The 22,029-nt window shown below is 41.3% G+C and overlaps 1 protein-coding gene across 5 annotated transcripts in view; it reads right to left on the minus strand.

Annotated features, from left to right (window-relative positions):
* Positions 1-22,029, minus strand: part of EPHA5 (EPH receptor A5) — a 195,964-nt gene that overhangs the window by 85,263 nt on the left and 88,672 nt on the right. For 3 of the 5 annotated variants that reach the window (XM_065736763.1, XM_065736762.1, XM_065736761.1), the window contains exons 4-5: positions 6,462-6,617; positions 54-389 (exon numbers count right to left, since the gene is read on the minus strand). The exons of the other annotated variants lie outside the window; for them this stretch is intronic. In XM_065736763.1, the coding sequence (XP_065592835.1) occupies positions 54-389; positions 6,462-6,617 (492 nt within the window). The remainder of the gene's footprint in view (positions 1-53; positions 390-6,461; positions 6,618-22,029) is intronic. 5 annotated transcript variants of the gene reach the window in all.

A 22,029-nucleotide genomic window follows, 5' to 3' on the forward strand; every position in this document is an offset into this window, starting at 1 on the left:
GACTGGCTCAGGCTCCCACCCCAGACATTTTCCCAGGTTTAAGATCCACTTACCTGCCTGGTTTGTGGTTACATTTACAGACACAAACTGCCGGGCTCCAGGATTCTGGTCGGACACTCCATTCACTGCCTCAATTTCAAAGGTATAGTTTGTATGAGCAAGCAGATCCACCATCATGACAGAGGTGTTTTTCAGGCCGGTTTGCTGGGGGAGGTACCTGACATGACTGCCACACGCCTCGCACAGACCTGAGTGTGAGTTGCACTTCTTGCATGCAATATAATAAGACACATCTTTCCTTCCACCAGTATCAGCAGGGGGAATCCATTCCAGAAAGACACTAGTCTCGTTAACATTTGAGATGGCACTCCGAGGAGCAGAGGGGGGTCCTGGTTTGTAAAGTGAGAAAAACACATGGTAAAAACAGTATTATCAGTCATCCTGCTCTCTACTACTCTTTGGTTGAAAAGAGATGCTGTGTTGCTCAAGTGCCAAAAAGCACATAGGAACAATTTGCAGCAGCAGCCAAAGAAGACAGAAGATGGGGATTCAAGCTTTCCCACCTTACCTTAAAGGGGTTGGTGTTGGGACACAGCCATCTCTAGTGAGGACAAGACACTGGTCTGGCTCAGAAATGATAGGGACAGCACATTTCACACTGGGACACTGCATCTGGTATCCTCCTTGTTCTAAGGGTGCTGCAAATTTTTGCTCTCTCCAAGTCAATGTTGTATTACCTGCGAGGCAAGATTCTCCCTCTTTGCCCCTCTGCCCTTGTATCACTAGCCTTGGATCCTTAAAAAAGATACATAAATGGTGCATTCCCACTACTCTGTCAATTCAGACACTGAATTCCATCCATCCACCCACCTCTGCCAATTAGCCCTTTGGCAACAGTAAAATCTAAGTTTGGGCATCCAAATTACACCTATGTGAGACAGTCTATGTACCCCAAAGCAGATGGTAATCTACACAGGGCCCTGGAAACACAGTCATATCTGGCTACTCCACAGCAGCCTTCATGGTCCCTGCCAAGCTCTGGGCTCTAGCACGGTTGGTTAGTCACACTGTGTTTGCTTATTTTGCCAAGCCTCTACACTTGGTATGTCAGTATGGCACTGGCAACTCTATCTAAGGAGGAACAGCTGCTGTGAAATGATCAGAGCTGCTGCAGATGTGGTCTGTTTTCCCTCATCCTGCTAGGAAAGGCTGTGGGTGGGCAAAGAAAGCTGCATTACATGCTCAGGTCATGATTTCCAAAAGCAATTCCCAGTTTAGCAGGCGGCTGTGCTGCCCATTTGAAGACACCCTCAACACCACTTACATTATGAAAGTGCTGGCATGCACCTCTTAAAAGTTAGAGGCAACTGACAGTGTGCATTGCTCTGTGGATGCCTCCTAGCAAGACGAGCAGGACAGCCCAGGCAGGTCTCTCAGCACAGAGACCACAGCCAACTTGAAATGCTCACACAACGGCTTTAAGTTACAAAAACCTAATCATCTTTTCAGGAAAAGGGAAACAAGCAGATAGATATGCCCAGAAGATATTTTGAGAAATTTTTGTTTTAATAAACTTGTCTTGGAGATGAAGGGAAAGCTGACAATGTGCTCTGAAGACTATGTGAAAGGACAGCAAGAATCTCATGCAAGAGACTCACATGGGGAAACTGATCAAAGAAAGGTGGGATGGATTTTAGTAGCAGCATTACCAGAAGCTAAAGAGCAAAGACTGGGATTTTTCCAAAGAAGGCAGAGAACTGAAGGCAACAGACTCCTGCACAGTTTGAATGAAGTTGTCAAAACCCATGAGCAGCTCCTTGAAAAGAGCCTGTCAGCTGGCTTCATCAGCTAGAAACCAGTACAAATTTAACAGCCTGTCTTAGCCTGTCATCTTCTAGTTTTGTTGTGATGATTGAACTCAATTTGTTATTTAAAATGGGCAATGTTGCAAAACTGAAGCTACCTTCTAAATCAGAAGCATTTTTCACTATTTTCTCTCCCTACTCTCTTTTTTAAGTCTATAAATTGTTAATGCTTATGAAACAGTGCAATGATCTCAACTCAAGCTATTCTGATTCAACAAGAAACTCAAAGCCAGAGGGAAATAAATATTCCTGATATTTTTTTTTCTTCAGAGAGTCAAAAACAAAAGCTAGGTAAGTTTAAGAAATGGCAGCTCAGCTTTGTCAGAGGTACATTTCATTTTCTGACCTATGCATGAAAACTGTTTGCTCATGTGGAAAGTAGGCAGGTTGCTAGCTTTGGTTATTATCCATTTTGTTACTATACATTTTGGTATGGCTGGAAGGAGGTCACCTTCCAGTGATGCGGATGCAGCGAGGAGGTACAGTGAATGCTCTGGCTGCCAGCTATCTGCACACACTGACTTAAAGCTGAGAGCCTACTTGCTGTCATGCCCCAAACAAAAACACGACTATCCTTTGGATAACAGCTTCACACTGCTCTAAATGGGGAAGAAGCACCCCCTCCCTCAGCAGAAAGCAGCTGAGGGAGCTGATGTGTACTTGTGGGAAAAGCAGGTCCTTCCCAGGCTGAGCGTTCCTACAGGCCGCCTCTTGCCAGCTGCACCACGGGGGGACAGTGCTGGTTAGCTAATGACACCACAGAACAGCAGCAGTTAGAACTATTTTCTGGCCTCTCATCCTCATACTGATACAATGGGAGCTATGAAATTCATCCCAAGAGCTGTGTGGGGTTATATGCACTGCACTCAGGTGTTTGTTTTTTTTTTACTGGTTAAATTGTCCAATTTTTCCTTCCTCTGGATGAATGCACTTTCATTGCTACCAGTACTCTAAGAGAAAAATAAAGAACTCAGGCACACACACAAAAAAACACAAAAAACATCTAGTGGACAATGTGCCTTTAACGGGATAAATTATCACTTTTGTAAAGTCAGCAGAGGTCTGTACTTGCTTTGCACACAAGAGTCAGCTGCTCTTCTTGAAGGTTTAAAAACATACTTTGAAGCTACTGGGGATGGGTAACCTATAAAATTAGCATTCTCAAAGGGGCTCTGAGAAAGGTCTTTAGCTGTCTGCAGATATCTAATAGGACCTGCTTGAAGAATCCTGAAACTGCACGACTAAAGCTTTGAAAAATCAGCTGGGAGAATAAACTAGTGTTTTAGCATCTGAAAAAGTTGGGGCCTTAGATCTGCTAAAAAGCTCTGTTTTTCTGTTTTCACTTACAGCTTCCCTTTGCCAAGGATGAACATATTGGTTTTTGCTTTCTTTTTCTTTTTTCTTTTTTTCTTAAATTTACTACTTTGTGTAAGCAGGAGTGAAGCTAAGATTCACCATTTCTGCAGCATGACCACTGACCAGAGGGAAGTAATCTCTGAAGATAAAGATATCAATGTTTTCCTTGATGGACAGCTAACCTGCTGTTTGCTGATATGCACATTTTTAAAAATAACCCGAGAGAGAATATACATATATATATGTGTACAGAGCCTGTATCCTTTGAGAACAGAATATTATACCGAACACTACAAAAATGTCAGTGCATCTCATAAATCATACTCTCCATTCTATGTTTTTTGGGCCATTCACCTTCACTCATACTTTCTCTGTATAATTTGAACTACAATAGGATAAATCGTCAGAGATGGGAGAGGAGAAAATGAGTGCAAAATTGTATGTTTTCATTTTAAATTGATGTTCTGCAAGACTTGAAGTTAGAACTACTTAATCAAGAAGAAATCAAGCTCAAAAACTTCCTGGGAAATGCATATAACAATACTAAGAAAATTCTCAAATGCCTGTGAGGACCAAATATTTTTTGGTTGATGGTAATAGCTCTATTGGATTGCATCACAGCACTACTAGTTTAATAACTACCAAGCATTACTTATAAAACATGCTTAAGGAACTGAGAAAAATTAAACAAAAATGTATTTGTGTTCTGTCCCCCCCTCCTCATGTTTATCTGAACAGTTGACAGTGGTTTAGCAGTCTTCTTTAGTGACTGTGGTGGTAGTGGGGAGACTTAACTCAGTTTGAGAGCAAAAGGCATTTTCTTTAAATGAAGAAAATGTGATTTTATAGCTACACCAACTGGCTTGGGGACCTTACAGGTGTAGAGCTGAAAACAAACACTGATGTAGTCTCTAAAATTAACTAGATTTCAAGTTGAGGGAATTCTATGAATATTATTAACTTCTTCTGCAATAAATAATAGAAACATTCACAAAACTTAACAGTGTTTTCCTACCCATCATGACTCAAGTCTGTCTTGCTTGTGTTTCAGTTCACAACAAGAACAATAGCCTAATACAACAATGTCCCCCTGCAAATCTTATGAGATTGGGTTCAAAACATTAGTGTTGCCACCTATTCTTTACTATCCCTGCCAAAACTTACCGTGTGTGCAACTGAGCTGGAGTAATGCACAGGTTCTCCTTACCACCTCTGGCACAGATACAGGTGTATTAGCACAAAATCCCAAGAAAGGTTGTGTAGGACAAAGGAGGGTGACTTAGCACAATGAAGCAGCAGATTATACATTCAGCTTTTGGGGGTATAAATTAGTATATAAATAAGTATAAATCCCAACAGAGATGCTTCAATACCCTACACTACTGTACCAGTTTGTTCTGTATGTGGCATAGCAGCATTCTCTGAAACAGTGGGCTACAGAAGCTAAGCAGTGCCTGGGTGGGCATTAAAACTCATTTGCCTCAGAAGCACTCAGTATCCTGCCAAGCCACATCCAAATACAGCTTCACACACCATTACCTGGACTTTAAACAAGCTTATAGTAAGCTTTCAAAACAAACAAACAAAAATAAACATTTAAACCCCCAAACAGCAACAAACAAAAAAAATCCCAAGCCAACTGATCACCATAATTGACAACAACAAAAAAACAAATTACCAACAACAATCAACTAAAACCCAAGTAAACAAAATAAAATAAAAGGAATACCAACTCTGTACTGCTTACGGCATCATAAATTACAGCCTTTACCTACAGGATTCAGACTGTGAGCTGTCTTCTCCTTCCCTGTAGTACAACTTCAACAGCCATGTGCTTCAAGTTCCTTAACTGATAAAATGTAAATACTGAGATCAAGGGCCTTGTTTCTTCCATGTTTCCTGTGCCAAGTGACTAACTATTCCAGGTGGGAAGATATCTGCTGAGAGCAGGCAGTCCTCCTATGTGAAATGACTCTCCGACTGGAATAGGCTTTTTCCTTCTCTTTTTTTAAGTGGCAACTTGAGTAGCTAGAAAGAACAGCTTTATTCACCAGGATGAAGGCACAATAGACTACTGCCACATCCAACCCCTGTTTTCATGCCTGTCCCTGCAGTCCTTTGCTCTCTGTTCCTTTCCATTCTGCTTATGAATCTCTCCTCCTCATCTATGCAGGGAGGACAGCCGAGAGAAGAGCCCTGTGACATGATGCACAATATGTCACAAACACAACTGTAAGGGGATCTAGCATCTATTCAAGCCAAGTTCCCAGTTCTGGAAAGGATGATGCAAAGGAAACAGGATGGAAGTCATCTCTACTTCACTCCCTGGTGGCTCTGCTTTTTCTCCATTGCTAATGTACCCTGGAAGCTCCACCTTCTCCTGCCCCAGTAGTTCAGCTCCTCTTCAGTGCCTTTTAAAAACTTTTGCCTGGCAAAATTACATTTGGACCCTGATAGATCTGGCCCCACAAAAGCCATGGCTTGTGCTACACACAGGACTACTAGGTGGGGGTATGGAAACTGGGGCCCTATGTATTTGAAATATAAAGCAAACAGAACAACATGCCTTCAAGCTACAGACGAAAGAGTAACAGGACAAGGGTAAAACCAGTGATTCTGATTTCACCAATTCCACCTTCAGTTTCCAATACACCCCAGTTTGTTTGTTATACCATTCTCGCCACACCAGGAGATAAGCTCTACATTTTTACTACTGGTTTGGTGAAGCATTTTCTCCTTGCAAGTTTTGAGACACCTTGAAGAATAACAATCTCCAGGTGACTTGGAAAGGCAAGGCTCTCTCCCTGACTATCTACTGAAAATGAGCTAAGAGATGATGTTAAGCAGGATCATATATGCTCTACCTACAGCTAGAGCAGACAATCACTACCCATAGATTCCTCCACATGTTTGCCTGACACAGGTACCTATGCACACACCTGAGTGCAGTGCTGTTGGCTGAGGACACCTCTGGATGCTTGAAGAGCAAACTGCAAGAGATGGAACATCCATTTGTTACTTACATGCTCCTCAAGCTTAACACCAGCTTTCCAAATGAAAGGCCTAAGTCTCCTCATGTAACTGGGGGCATGGTGGACAAAGCTAGTGACATTAAGACTGTGTCAGACTAGCTCAGACTGAAGCTCAGAGCCTGTAAAAGCACATTAGGATCATAATGTCTAGTCACAGTACAGGAACAGCTCAAAAGGATTAAAACCAACCCTATAAGCACATGCTTACTTGTACAGGCCATTGTAGGTGGGTCTGATTCCCTCCTAAAATAGTGCTCTTCACACAGGCAAGATGTGGATGCTTCATCAAGCGTGTAGCTGTGAGGGGGACATTTGCTGCAGGATGGACTGTGGGGTGAAGCTTTGAAGAACCCAGGTCTGCATACTGTAAAAAGAAGAACCACAGACTAAGCTCTCCCATCATAAAATTGGTCTCTTCACATTTCCTTATAAAAACATGTCTTCAGCTACAAAGAAAACAGATAAACACTTGCAAGCTATTTGGTTTGTGTATTTCAAAACAAGTCCCAGTGTACCATGTACAATGTACAATGCACGCTTAAATATCTGCATGAAAAGAGAATGAGAATCTGTTGACTATCTTTCCCCCCTAGCATCTGCCTTCGCTAAGTATTTATTTTCTGTGTTGAATGCATGAAGTAACATCGTTTATCTCTGCTTTAGAAAACATTATTGAGTTCGGGATTTTTTCATTCAGCTTCAGAAAAACATGTAAAATACGTCTTGTGGTTTTTGTTTAAAATGCTCTATACCCAGAAATCAATGTCTCGGCAAACAGTAACAATACAGTGGTGGAGGGGATCTTGAGATCAAAAGCTTTAAGACAGTGCAATAAGGCTACTACGATGAATTTTAAAGTACTCTGTATAAGAAAGATTTCTCTGGGTATAGCCTGAATCAAGCATGCTTGCCATGCAGGGTGCTCCTCCCAGCTCCAATGTATATGCACGATAGGGCACAAAGCCTTTATATAAGAAATTCTTGTGTTCTCACAAATGTAATATATTGGCTAAGGGCTTTTATCCGAATTTGAACTCAGTACGGTAATACTTTGTTTCTAAGCTTGCAGAACAAGCACTCTCACCTAAGCAAAGATCTCTGCATTCATTCACCTGTGTGTCCATGCAGCACAAGCAGTGACAATCATAGATTTGCGTCTTTCCAACTTGCCTTTAGAAAAAAGCCAAGTGGACCTGTAATCATGTAGTTGGTATGCAGAAGTACAAGCCCACCGTTCCCATGAAGAAAAACAAAGCACAGATAAAACTTGAGGAAAACCTGATATGCTGGTCACCTTAAAAAAAAGCAAAGACATGTAAACATGTTGTCTGACTCCAAAAAGCTGCCACATTTTTCCCTTCAGAAATGCTCTTATGTCCAGTATGGTATCAATGACGGACAGGCCTCGTCACTAAAACTTACAGAAGTTACCTGGAAATCCCAGAATCTTTCTATCTGCCCTCTTTTATATATTTTTTTTTCCCAAATGTCCTCAGTTGAAAAGAAAGTGAGCTCACAGCAGAACTATTTATACTATCCCACCATCAGTGTCCCAGACAAACACAGCATGAGGGTCATGTGCTAAAATTCAAGCAGAAGATGTGATGACTGAGTTCAAATTCAAAGCAGACTAAGTGTAAACTTGTATTATTAATCTCTTTTTTTTTTTTCCTGAAGGACCAAGCAGGACAACTGGCTCTAAAATTGACCCTGCTTCCTGTAGTACCAGAGAAACTCTCTTGACATCTTCCCTTTTACATCACAAACCTTTTCACCAAAAGTGAGACAGTTGCACATCAACTCCTATCAAAAACATACTATGTTTTATTTGGTATGGCAGCTATTCTGATAACAACTCTGTATAATACAGGGAGAAAATCCCCTGGAATAAACCAGCAAGTCTTTGTTGGTGAAGACCATTCATGCAGCAAGGGGTGGCAATCCAGGAGCAAACAACACACCTCACCAGTTATAGCTCCAGTTTTGCCTGGACCATACAAGAAATTTCCACAATTTCTCAGAATTCAATCATTGCTCCATATTTAGGCTGTGAATTCTGGAGGACATGATCCTTATCTTGTATCCATGCACCGGACACAGTGAACACACCTATGGCTGAAGTCATAAATGATTGTTAATGGACTTGCCACAAGCTGCCCTCATGTTTTATGTCACATTCCTCAATTTCTAACATAGAGTTTATTTACTTTATTTACTTCACAGCTATCTCCACATGCTGCCTTATCTACACAGCAGGAATTGTTACAAATGCTCTGGAAAGTCTTTGGGTAGAAGCCACCATGACATGGGTCCTCTCTAGTCTCTAATTTGTATTTCAAACACAAATCAAAACTCACTTGCACATGCAGACAATAGAGATGGGAAAATGAAAACACAAATACACACAAAGTATAAAGAGTGCAGCCCACATCTAGCGTGTACTCAAAGTAATTAGCCTTCAAAAAAGGACTTGAATTTATCTCATTATAACCCATCAAGACAGACAGACAGAAAATCATTATATCATTGTGGCATGAGATTTTATTGTGCTTCTGTTGTGTGCAAACTGGCAAATGCAAAGTAAATCAGTTTTCCTCGACATATTTTCAACAAGGTGCAGTTTCTTAATGACAGTATGATACATAGCTCAGCTTGAAGGGAATGTTTTGTTTTCATGAGTAAGCGCACTGCCAACAGATTCACAACACCAATAACCCTTTATTTTTTTAATGAGGGATGTGAAATGAAACTAAACTAGACCAATTTTTGCATTATCTGAAGCTCCCATGGGACAGACATGTCCCTCCTCTGTCCAAACGATATAAAAAGGCATATTCAAGAGCATTACATTATGCTGAAAGTTGCATCATCAATCCTCACAACAAATGCCCAGCAGAGTGGGCTGTCAAATCTAAGCGAAAGACTTCCATACCAGATAGAAAGAAAGAATTTGGGAAAAGGAGATGAGCAATGCAAACTAAGGAAAGAAAAAAAAAAGCAAAAAGGTAATAAATACATGTCAGAATTGCCACAGAGAATTGGATGAAAGGTGTGCAGAGTCAAAAGCCCAGCAGCAGATGCTTTGAGAAGAACAGAGGGGCATTTGCTGAGCTCCCAAAGCCCAGTCTGCCACCCCTAGGTGAACAGCAGCCTGAGGAGCAATTAGTACCTATTGCACTGTTTTTCTCTGCACCCTTACTCAGTTTGATTTGGATATGAGAATTGTCTCTGGAACATCCTACTGTTCACCTGCAGAGCAGGTACCATGGTAGTGTGATGAGCACAGTCCTGGATGAGCTCAGCAACCACAAGCAAGAGCTACTATGTCATTCTTCTGCCTTTGCTGGCAAATAGTCAGGTATTTGTCCCTCTTTGTTGGAGGAAAGTTGGACTAGAAGGCTTCAAAGGTCCCTTCCAACTCTAAGATTCTATGATTTTTTGATCTAGATTTGCAGCAGAATAGGGCCACAAGCAGCCTGCGCCTTATAGGCATATAGCTTGGGTTTTGGTCCATTATTTTACTTTCCTTCTTCTGACAATGAACCTTAAAATCTCCTCATGAAGTATACATCATTTTACTTAAAATTAAATAGGAGTCCGGAGTTTAATTTCTAATTAAATCTTATTTTATTCATATATTTCCATCTCGGTATTTCTAATTCAATGGTTCTTCAAAGGATATGTAGAATTAGCACAGTACAGCCGTTCATTTAATGGTATTATCTCTCTTTTAAAGAGGGTGGGAAAAGGAGGAGAAATAAGATGAGCCTAAGATTCCTCATAATCTGCTGCAAGCCAGCTGAATAGAAATGAAATGGTTTTAAGTTGTTAATGACACCTGCTTCTTTCCTTCTAATATTAAAACTGATAACTCCTTAACTGATTAACAGCCACTGATGTGTGAAAACAGTCTTCAAATGAAATTAGTTGCTGGAAAAAAAAAGAATATTTTTAGATGCAGAAAATAAGCCATAAGCAACCTGCTGGTGTTAGGGGGGATGTGTTTCTGTTAGCAGTACATCCATTACCAGCAAATTAGTTTCACTTTTTCATTTTCAGTAGCAACCACAAAAAGTCACAGGCACAGAGCTTCAGCAGCTGTGCAGCCTCTTGATGTCAGTGCTTTGGGCCAGGCCGGCACAAGACCTCTGTGATGTGTGATAGCAGCAAGAGCTTCTCGGGACAGCACCAGAACGATCTGATCCCTCCAGTTGGCAGTCAGATTAGAACCTGGCTTCTTATCTTATGGATGGGATTCCCCATGAGCCACACTACTAGACACTATGTCTCATAATGCATGTAAAACAGAGGAGGAATCACTGGGTCTCTTACAATATAAATTGGCCTCTTCAAATGCCATGCTAAACTTTCACGTGTTCTATCAGTACTACAGACAGAGAGCACCAGTGAAGAAAAAAGTAGGCAGAACAAGCCAATAATATTGGAACTATATGACGGAGATTATTTTCTGCAAGCCTTACCATCAAATGATTTGCAGCTACAGCACCGTAACCACTCCTGAATTTCAGCTGAATGCTGCATCCACTGCAGTCTTCCTTTCCTCCCTGGCTGACATATGATGCATTCTGTCCAAGGCAGCAGCCAGGAAGCTGCTCAGGCACACATGCTGGGAGCAAGCACCTCCTCTGAGCCTCCCTTCCTAACCAAAAATCAAACCCATGTACACGGACACAGCAGTAAAAGCATCCATCATCTGCAACACAGGAAGCACTCAGCTATCATTACATCAAATTAATATCGGTCTGAATTTAGGCCTTGTCCCTATAGAGAGTAGAGCTAGGAAGCATAACCTTATAAAACCTTGAAACCCCAGGGGAGATGAGAAAGGTCCAACCTATTACTCCCTTCACACTCTTGTAATTCTGGGAGGATAAGCCTGGAGTACTTAAATGCTTAGGATCAGCAAAGCAACATTTTGTATATCCCAGAAAATAAAGTTCAAATAGGAATTACACCATCTTCCTTGCAGAGTACCAAATTAGCCTCCACAGTAATCAGAAACTACAGATACAACTCATAAGGTAGTGCTGCTAATCCATAAAACTAAAGAATGAAATCTAACAAAAATTAATGAGGATAAGAACATCTAGTCTAGACAGAGTACAGGTTATCCAACTGAAACCCCTGTTTCCTTCCCATGCTATATCTTGCCCTGGAGCAAACAAAAAACTATTTTTGTTTCTCCTTCCTATGCTTTAGACTGATTAGCCTTTTCAAACTGCAAACTTCTTCAGGCAGGGACCATCACATTACCACAGCTTTTAGGAGCAACCACAGCATAAACACGCAGAAAGCACTGCCCCATGGATATATCTGAGCTCTGTAATCCACACCAAGCCGGCTCTCGGATGAAACCCAAGTAGGATGTGTTATGTGTATTCAGCGGAAAGGAGAGCAGCTCTGTAGCTCATCAACTCTGCCTTCATTAGCACATCACTCCAGCACAGGGAATATGCCTTGCGAGTTGAAGGATTTCAGCAAAAACAAGCTACAAATAAACCAACCCCTGTTCTAGTCTCTGGAGCTGCCGTGCCTTGAAGCGCTTGCACCAAGAAGAGAGAGCTGCTGCCTCTTAGATTGCTCAAAACCTAGAGAAAAAGGGTTTAGCGAGGTACAGTCTTTACAATGTGGAATCAATTAAACTGCTGAGAGGCTCCAACCCTCAGCTTGTGCTCCTAACACGCGCTTTTACTTACAAGACAAAACAAAACAAAAAACACAGCAGACTGTCTTCATGTCTCCCAACAAATATAAACAGATGATCTCTGCGCTATTTTGAAAGTACTCAGGAATTATGAAGGGAAAGAAAAAAAAAACAAAACAGCCCACAATTGAGCTTCTTCCTGCAGAATTTACAAGTAGGCTCCCAAGAGCTAATCCTGCCCATTCTAACAGCTCTCCTTGAGCTGTAGGCTGACACTGAAATTGCTGCCAAAGCTATAAAGCTATAGAAAATGTGTAAAATGCCCTGATTATATCTCCTTTAGGGTCAGTCACTCTATCTGCAATAGTGCTCTGTTGCTTCCTGCAGCATGCCTCAGGGATTTGAAGGAAATTAAATAAATATCCACTAATACAACACTTCAATTCAAAGCTGCCAGTTTGCCCAAATCCTGCAGACTTGCCAGCATCCTTCACCAACTCCACCACTCGATGTTGCAGTAATGAGACTTGCTAAAAGTCTTTCAAATGCGGTTCCTGGAGCTGGATAAATAAATGGGTTTTCTGAGGGCTTCACATCTTAAGACAGACTCAAGACCTTACTTTGAAGGAAAGATGATTCACACATCTCAAGCAGGAAAGAATCTTGAACTTTTTTGTTCTAAGAAAACCATCACATATCTGAGCAACCTGTTACAGGATAGTGAAGCACTTGGAATGGGTTGCTCAGAGAGGTGGTGGAAGCCCCATCCCTGGAGACACTCATGGTCAGGCTGAACAAGCCTCTGAGCACATGATGCAGCTGTAGGTGGCCCTGTTCCTTGCATGGGGGTTAGACCAGATGTCTATCTACTGTCCTTTTCAACAAATCTATGATTCTATGAAAATACTGTGTCTTTTGACACTGTTCTGTCCAAGTCTATGCTAAATCAGGCGGAATTACTGCCACTATACGCTGAAATGAACTCCAGCTCTCAATACCAAAACAATATTGAAAACTAGAACATAAATAAATTAGTACTTTCACTTCTTTCCCTTGAAAACACCACTTTTTCTGCCACGTGACTCACTAAATTGTCACACAGAAATTTACGACATGAGCATAGTTGCTGGAAAACTAAGAATTAACTGCCACTAATGACATTAATGTGTTCCTTCTAAACGGTATAAAACTTCATCACATGGCAGTGCTCTGAAAAATTCATCAAATTCCCAAGTCAGCTACATTTGCAAGCCATAAAAATAACTTGAACACAGTACATTTGAAAATGCCTGCGATTATGTTAAGGCCTTAATGGACTATATTTCTGTACATTTTGACTTTGCTCTAAAGTAGATTTTGGAATGATTGGTAAGACAAAACCTGAGTCAAGCCTAAACTCTCAGCAGAGTGATAAAGGAGCAGGGAAGGAGATTTATCCTGGCGTACATACAAAAACAATGCTATCATTTGTGTTTGATTTCACAGAAGGAAAGCAAGCTATGGAAAATAAATGCTCTGAGGGGAAACAGAGTATTTTTCAGAAGCACTCAGTATTGTACGAGAGTGCTCCTCCTGGCTTTGCTGGCAGCAGGGCTAAGCTTGGATAATATGAAGTGATTTGCAAATGACTCATCTCTGCAGTCCAGACTCAACTTTTTTCACAGGTAGATAGCGATAGGTTGACAGGGAAGGGTTTTAAACTAAAGGAGGAAAGATTATGATTAGATGTCAGGAGGAAGTTTTTCACTGAGAGGGCAGTGAGGCACTGGCACAGGCTGCCCAGAGAGGTTGTGGATGCCCTGTCCCTGGAGATGTTCAAGGCCAGCCTGGATGGGGCCCTGGGCAGTCTGATCTAGTGCTTCATTTAGTGGTTGGAATCCCTGTCTGTGGCAGGGAAGTTGGAACCTGATGATCCATTATGCCCCTTTCAACACAAGTCATTCTATGATTCAGTGCTTTCTTGCAATTTGACTTCCTGACACTCAATGCAAACACAGGTTTTGCCCCCAAAAAACATGAAATTATGTTAATCTTTCCCTATACTACATACTACATCTATAGAGATGTGCACTTGCAAGTCTTCTTAGCAGAAGAATGCTACATGCTTTACTATTTTTTTTTCACCAAAAAACATTTATGTTCAAAATAAACTGAGAGAAACTCATATATTCCAAGTGTAAACACCATTCCCCGGCAGAAATGGAATTTCTGTGACCAGCAACTGCACACTCTTGCAAGCCATCTACACACACAAGGACTTTGTCACTCTCACAAGAAGCACAAGCTGATTTGATGCAAGGCACCTTTTTAGATCACTTCTGTCCTCTATTTAAATTTTTGATGGAGCTGGAAGGGTGACAGCAGGTTCAGATAATGACACAAACATTTAAAAACATGGCCTCTCCAACATATGCAGCTTCACCTTGTTTCCCCAGGTGGCTCCACCTCCTAAGCTTGCAGGCTGGTACTGCCAACTGGTTCACCTCAGATGCTCTCATGTCAGTGTCTGAGCTGGGTCACGGCTTTGTGGACGTTGTGCCCCTTCCCTGTGCTGTGCTGGTGCCCTCTGGGCAGCCCAGGGTGTGTCTGCAGCTCTTAGACCCCTGGGGACAAAGTGCAACCCTCAGAAAGCCCCAACCATCTATCACACAACAAGGAAAAGAAGTCTGCATCCTCTTGCTGTAGGCTGTCTGCCTATAATCACTATAAAATACCTATCTCCATAAATCTATACATCTAAAAAATCTGTGCATCTATTCTTTGTTCTTGGAGGTGGGAAACTAAGATGCACTTAAATTATGCTTAAATTACTGTCTCTTGTTTCTAATGACAAACCGAAATCATTTTGCTAACTTAAACAGAAGATGTGATGATATACAATGCTGCACCAAGGAAAAAAATACAGTTTAAGATACAGAGGAAGGCAGACAGATTTGTTTCTTCACGCTTGTAAACATAACTTGAGATGCCTAGCTCTTGAGTAATCCAAAAGGAACAAGAATGTTTTGCGGGCTCTGCACATAAACACACACAGCTAGTGCATCCTTTGTTATGTGAATGGTAACTTAAACATGCAAGCTACATTGTGTGCTAAGCAAGGGGAGGATTGATGGACAGGCCGCAGGACTCCCCTGAGTTCAATAGCAGTGCTGACTGAATAGCAATAACAACCATCATCTCTAACGGCAACAGTGGGACAGGATCAAACTTGAAAATGATCCAGCCCAAATCTCCCCGTGTACGTCTGTATACGCATATTACAGACAGCAGTGCAAAGACTAGTCAGTAAAATCTCCTGGAAAATAGGGCTCTTCAAAGCCACGTGTTTGCTGGCATAACACTGCAAAAAGGTTTTTAGTCTTCAGATTCAGTCGGCCATACAGAGTTGGAGCCTGGCCAAAGAAAGAAAGATTCTCTAATTATGCTGTGGTTTGGACAATTGCAACCAATTGTGGCTAAGAAATATGACATTTGGGAGGATTTATTTTGATGATTTATGTCATCTCTGTTTACTCTACCAACATTTAGAGGATTTAGCTTCAACTAGTAAGCTGTGCATGTGAAAACAGTAAGAACTAAAATGCTTGAAGTATTTCCTTCTGGCTGACTATCTTGCAAAACTTCACCTGCACAGACAAGAATTTTAGGTGGTATAAAAGTCACCTTTTCTTCTACTGACTTCATTTAACACTTCAGTCTAAACTGGGCAGCACGTCCAATCTATGGTGATGCCGATACCTCAATAAAGGACCTTTTCAGAGCCTGTCACAAATGTTTAAGGGCTTGTTTGCTTCTAGTTTTATGATCATCTGTCTCAGGAGGTAAATTTGGTAGGATTGGCTCTAGACAATTTATTTTAAAATTGTTTCTCTGAAATTTATGGCTGGGCATATGTCACTCCAGACACATCTATTCAAATTCCATCAGAGGGCGACGTAGATGGATCTTTTACAGTCCTTATGACAAAATGCAGGGAGGGTTTATCCAGAGTTGCCTGAACTAAGAGTGTTAAATAGGTTCCTGTAGGTGAAAGGGGCTCTTGGGAAGTGTATTTACAAGTCTAACACAAAGGCAATGCTAAGCAGTGCTGTCAGAGGAGCAGGAGGCTGAAAGTCACACAGGAAATGCAGATGCATCCCCTGGGGAACATTTCCTCTATGTTGTGTCTCCTTCCTCAGAAGCTGGTGTTTTGTTCAGATTAGAGCATGCAAAACAGAGTTAAAGAGCTGAAGAGTCACCAAGCTAAATGCTGTCCTGTTGCTTTGGTTAGGCTGCAACATATCAAAGGAGATGTACAAGGAGGTCACAGCAAGTATTAACTTCTCGAGACCAATGTTCTTTAGCTTTTACAAATGACATAGACAATAGGATTCAAGTGTACTCTAAGCAAGTTTGGTGATGACACCAAGCTGAGTACTACAGCTAACATGACAAGAGGAAAGGATGCCATCTAAGGAGACAAGGATGTGGTTGAATAGTGGGCCCACATGAATTTAATGAGATTCAACAAAGCAAAGTGCAATGTGTTGCGCTTGGCTTGGGGCAGTCCCAGATACATGCACAAACTGGGAAAAAGACTCATTAACAGCAGCCCTACAGAGAAGAACTTGGGGGTCCTGATAGGTAGCAGTGTGTGCTTGCAGCCTGGCAGGCTGCATCAACAGAGGGGTGGAAGTAGGGTGAGGGAGGTGATTGTTCCCCTCTATTCTGCTTTTGTGAGGCTCCATCTGGAGTACTGTATCCAGCGTGGGACCACCAGTACAGGAAAGACATGGAGCTCCTGGAGTGAATCCAGAGGAGGACATGAAGATGATCAGAGGGCTGAAGCACCTTTCCTAAAAAGAAAGGCCAAGGCTGCTGGGATTGTTCACCCTAGAGAAGGGAAAGCTCCAGGCAGACATCACTGCAGCGTTTCAGTAGTTAAAGGAAGCTTAAAATCAAGAGGAAGATTGACCTGTTACACAAGTAGATAGTGATAGGACAAAAGGGAACAGCTTTAAACTAAAGGAGGAAAGACTTGGATTAGACATTAGGAGGAAATATTTCTCTCAGAGGGTGGAGAGGTACAGGCTGCTCAGAGAACTCCATCCTTGAAGATGTTCAAGTTCAGGTTGGATCCTGGGCAGCCTGATTCAGTGGGCAGCAACTAGCCCACAGCAGGAGGCTGGAGCTCAATGGTCTTCATGGTCCCTTCCAACCCAAGCCATTCTGTGATTATATTGATTAACATTCTGTTAATTTTGACTAGGAAAGCTGAACAAAGCACTTCATTCCACACATGCAACAAAGTCAGCACTAAAACATGAAGCATTAACCTCATCACATGCAAATACAGCACTCTGTGACTGGAGTTTAATTGACTGGACACCAAAATACTGAAATTATTTGTTAAGTTGACTAAACTACTCCTCTGGGAGAGATAAAAAATTTTTTAACAGTTCATCTGACTAGCCAAATAACTCTGCTAAATAGCTTCTCTTTAGAAACAAGCACAGTGAAGAGTAATCTGAGATGTAGCCAGATCTGGCCACATCAATATTTGGAGCAATTCTTTGAGTTTGGTCCTGCAACAACAACAGAATTTCCACCTTTATTAAAAACTCTCCCATTCTGAAGAATTTGCTGCATGCGAACACAAAGGCTCAGACCCAAATTCAGTCAATACAGCTAGACACTGTAAACCTCTTGGTTTTTGCAGCCAATTGTAATATTCTTTGGGTGGGCTGCCTCATGGCTTCTGGATGCCGAAGCTGGATCATTCTTGACATGAACTAGCTAGAACTGCTGTGAACCTCTCCCAGAGAGAAAAACACCCAAATTCCCGAGACAAATAACAGGCAGTTATATCCCAAGAAGGTATTTTCTTTTCCAGACTATAAACAGTACTATTCTGAGAAGAAGGATCCACAGAAAAGCATTCTGCTCTTGAGAGAAAGTGTCCCTGTTCACAGCCTCAGCAAAGCTCTTTTCCTACAGTCTTTGTTCTTTTCCTTTAAACAGCTCTTGGACATACATGGCTGCAAAAATTGAGATGTGAAGTGAAAGTAAATTAAAGAAAATGCTACGTTCCTGCTTGCTACATGTATCCTTACTCATATCTCTCTTCAATAAACCTATTTCTCCCCCAACAGATTACAACATAACATGAACGCTAGCTTGAAGCAAAATTTGCAGCTCTGATATTGGTCATTCTCATAGCCTGAATTTGAGCTTCCAAGGCTTGATTTATGGAGATTTTATTTTCAAACTATTTTAAGGAGGTACTGTTCCTTAAGTGGCTCTCTAGCTACATCCAGAGAAATAAGCACTGCGTGCATGAGTCTGTTTACTTTGGAAATCAGCACTACATTTGAAATCCCTGTTGTGTGCCTTCACCCTTGCATTCTATCAAATGAAACAGTTTTCCTAAGACTGGTTAAGAAAAAAAAACCAAGGAGCCTGCTTTGCAGACGATATCTACTGATGATTTTTTCAAGGAAAGTCTGGAAGGCAACAAGCGGGAGGAAGGGGAGCAGGCTGTGTTAGCGCGCATTTTGCTCTGGATTCAGCACGCTGAAGGCCCATTGGGAGCCTTGGCAAACCTACACCTTGCAAGAGAAGATCACAACTTGTCTCACACACAAGACCACTCCCCAACAGTTTTCCATCCCACAGGTCATCTTCTATATCTTTTACTAAGACTTGTCAAATTTTGAGGTACCTATCCTGTGACAGCCAGTGGGTGAGAGTGGCATAGGAAGATACTCCCTCTCCTCCTCTCAGAAGCCCTGAGACACAGATATGGCAAGAGAATCTGAAGAAACAGTCTTGTGCAAAAGAGAGAAAAGGTTTCTTGCCTTCTGGATTTTGGTGGTCATTTTTTATGTGTTTTTGTTTGTTTGTTTGTTTGTTTGCTTTCTTTTTTTTTCCCCCTCTAGATGCACTAGAGATGAACTAGTTGCTTCTGTGGCTCTGACAATTTGCTGAAGTACTATTCACTTTTTTTTTTTTAATAGAAGCTGTGCAAGTGGCAGAAACCCAGGGTTCATTATTCTGCAAAGAAATTCTCCTGTCAACCAGGCAAATTTAAAAATAAATAGTTGCAATTAAATGTGCTGCTACATTATTTATGTAGATGCATTTAATTTGCAAAAAGCTGCTATAAAATATTCCCCTTCAACACAAGGGAAATTTATTGCACTCTTATTGTATACTTTCTTCTCCCTTCTCAAATGTATGTTACTCCCTACCTATTTTTTTCCTCTGTGTTACTTAACACATCGCTTTCCAACCACCGTTCTTGCTACTTATGCCTTGAAAGAATGAGAGACGCAATCCAAATCCAACTGTTTCTTTCCATATTGATTATGAGCAAATAGGCTGCTGAATGATTACTAGATAGATAACTGCACTATTTCCCTTGCAATAGAGGACTTCTCTGCATTTTGCTCTTATAGCTGCTGGGTAAATGATATGCGCCTAGACTGCCCAAGGCTTCAGAGTGCATATTAATTCTGCCAGGAACTCCAGACACTCTGAAGAATTGCTAATTTAACAACAGACTGTGAAATTGTTTTTTCTTTATTAATTGCTGTGCTATTTGAAAGTGACTTCACTGACCTGATTGTCTTTCTGCATGAAGAACAGTGGGCATTCCATCCTGTCATCAAATAATTGAAAGCTTTATCCACAGCAGTCCTTGCATTTTTATCCAAATATAAATACATGAAACAAGCACTAATAAAAATAGGTTAACTTGCTGCAGGTGTTCCTCTGTCAATTTATCCAGGTGATATTAGCAAAATCTGACAGGGAAGCATAGTGATATATCTCACATGTGCCTTGACATTTTGATTCTGTTTGTTAGAGTATGTGCACGGATCTGGCTTTTACTCCAAGACCTCTATAGCTGTCAGTCTGCGCAAACAGTATTTGACAGGATGTCCATTTAGCAGGATGGGAGGGCAAAGGGAAAAAAAAAAAAAAAAGATTGCTGGAGAGACCAGGTATCTCTGGGTAAAACTGCACTGCAGTGCAGAAATGGATGCTCTTCACATGCTGAATAACTTGAAAAAAAGAGCAGCTTGATATTCAGGATCTGAAGCAGTTTGCATCCTCTAATCAATAGCTCCTTCAAGAAAGGTGGCCAAGGATAATATAAGGTAGAGGGGATAGAAGACAGAAGGTCAGCACTGGAGAAGACATCAAGAGCACAGTACGTTCATTCACAGGAAGATTTTTTTTTTTTTTTTTGCTGGTCTTCTTTTTAAAGAGAGGGAGGAAAAAAGAAAAAAGAAAAAAGAAAAGAAAGCTCCCATTTGCTCCTGTGAAATTGGATTTCAAATGAAATCCAAATAGGAATTTTGCTTTCCAGGACTGCCCTTTCAGCCTGCGGAAAGGATTCAGAAAGCAATGAAGCTGTCTTCTCAAGAAATAATGTAGGAATTTGCTCTACTTACAGTCCCAAATTTAGAAACTTTCTGCTTGTCTCCCATCTGCAAAGAGCTTGCTTTGTATCAGAAGCACTTGGGCTACAATAAAATACAGTAAGAATGAGCGAAAATGAAACAACATAAAATGAACATAGCATTTAAGACAGAAATAAGAGTTTAGTGATTTATGATAAGCAGATGGTGAATAAAGGTAACAAACGAATTCTGATAGCCTGAATAATTCCTGCATCTCTGCAAGAGTGTGATAAAGATGGATTTAAGAACAAGCAAATATATAACTCACTTTAAAATCTAGAATTAAGGAAGGTGTTGAATAATAGGGTTTTAACCTGACTTCACCTTTCAGGATATGCAAAAGTCACAACAGGGCCTCCATGCAGGAACAGCCACATCAGTGTTGCCTCCAGGCAATGTGGTCAGGAAAAACAAAGCCTTACCTTCACCTCCCCCGGGCTGCATGATGGTTTATCATGCCTCTCCATTGCTTGCTCATGCCTTCTTATTGCTCACACAGCCACAGCAGTCTGAGTCTTCCTCCTGCCATCTCCTTTTGAAGATCCTGAAGACCAGTATGAAGTTTTTGCAGGCCAAACCATACAAGAGAAAAGTTCACAATTCCTTCTTCACATACTACAGCCCTGCAGCTCACATGGGACCACTGAGATATCACTCAGTGCACTGAATGACAAGTCAGCCCTCCCATAGCCACACGAGAGAGACATGGTACATATACAGACCAGGAAACCTTACAGCTCAGGGTGGGAGCTCTGCCAAAGCTGAGAACCCAGGTTGAGCTCTCCCATGTCATGACAGTTCTTCCATAACCAGGTAAACTATACCTGTCCTGAGTGCCATTCCTCCCACTGCAACCCACTCTGGTGTACAGCATGCTGAGGACCGCATAAGAGAAGACTTGTGAGTTCAGAAACATTTTCTGCAAGCCCAAGAGTTGGACTAGACATCAGCTAAGTCACCATACCAAGTTCTAGCTACCTGGTATTGTACCTGGTATAAGGGAAGACTGGGAAAACTGGGGTAAAGTATGTAAAAAAAATAATAATAATAAAAAGGATCGATGATGGGACATCCTCAATCTGTTACACACCTCCATCACAATTCTAGACTCCAGCTCTGACATGAGGGATTTGATTTAGTAGTTGGGTAGGGATAGTGATAGGAGGACGGTTGGACTAGATGATCTTGTAGGTCCTTTCCAACCTAATGAACCTATGAACCTATGAAGCAATGAAAGGGAATCTCAGCCAAACAGAGGCAGCCATGCCCTCTTTCCTTCACCCTTTCACCATAGAAAGTATGCAATACCTAAGCCTACAAGTGCTTACAATTACTGCCCCAAACTGAGTAATCTTCTCTGATGTAGGTAAATTGCTGACCCCTCTATTGCTGTTATTCATGATGCAAAAAACCTTGGGTTTTCTCTGCAGCTTAATAAAACCTGTGGGGAATCAGTGTAAGGCTTTCATTCATTATAGCTAGCCTTTAATGTTGAAGTCTGGATTTCCTAGAGGGGAACTGAGTAGTTTAGAATAATTAATGATTTACATATAGAGTTGTCAACAAAGATGCACAGTATTAAGTTACCAAGATGAAGGGCTCTATGTTCTTGGTTGCTACTTTTGATTTGATTTTTTTTTTTCAAAACTCTGACACATCTGTAT

The sequence above is a fragment of the Cyrtonyx montezumae genome, unplaced genomic scaffold (assembly GCF_038088225.1).
Source record: "Cyrtonyx montezumae isolate F1298 unplaced genomic scaffold, pur_monq_1.0 scaffold_2, whole genome shotgun sequence".
In the NCBI taxonomy this organism is placed as follows: Eukaryota; Metazoa; Chordata; class Aves; order Galliformes; family Odontophoridae; genus Cyrtonyx; species Cyrtonyx montezumae.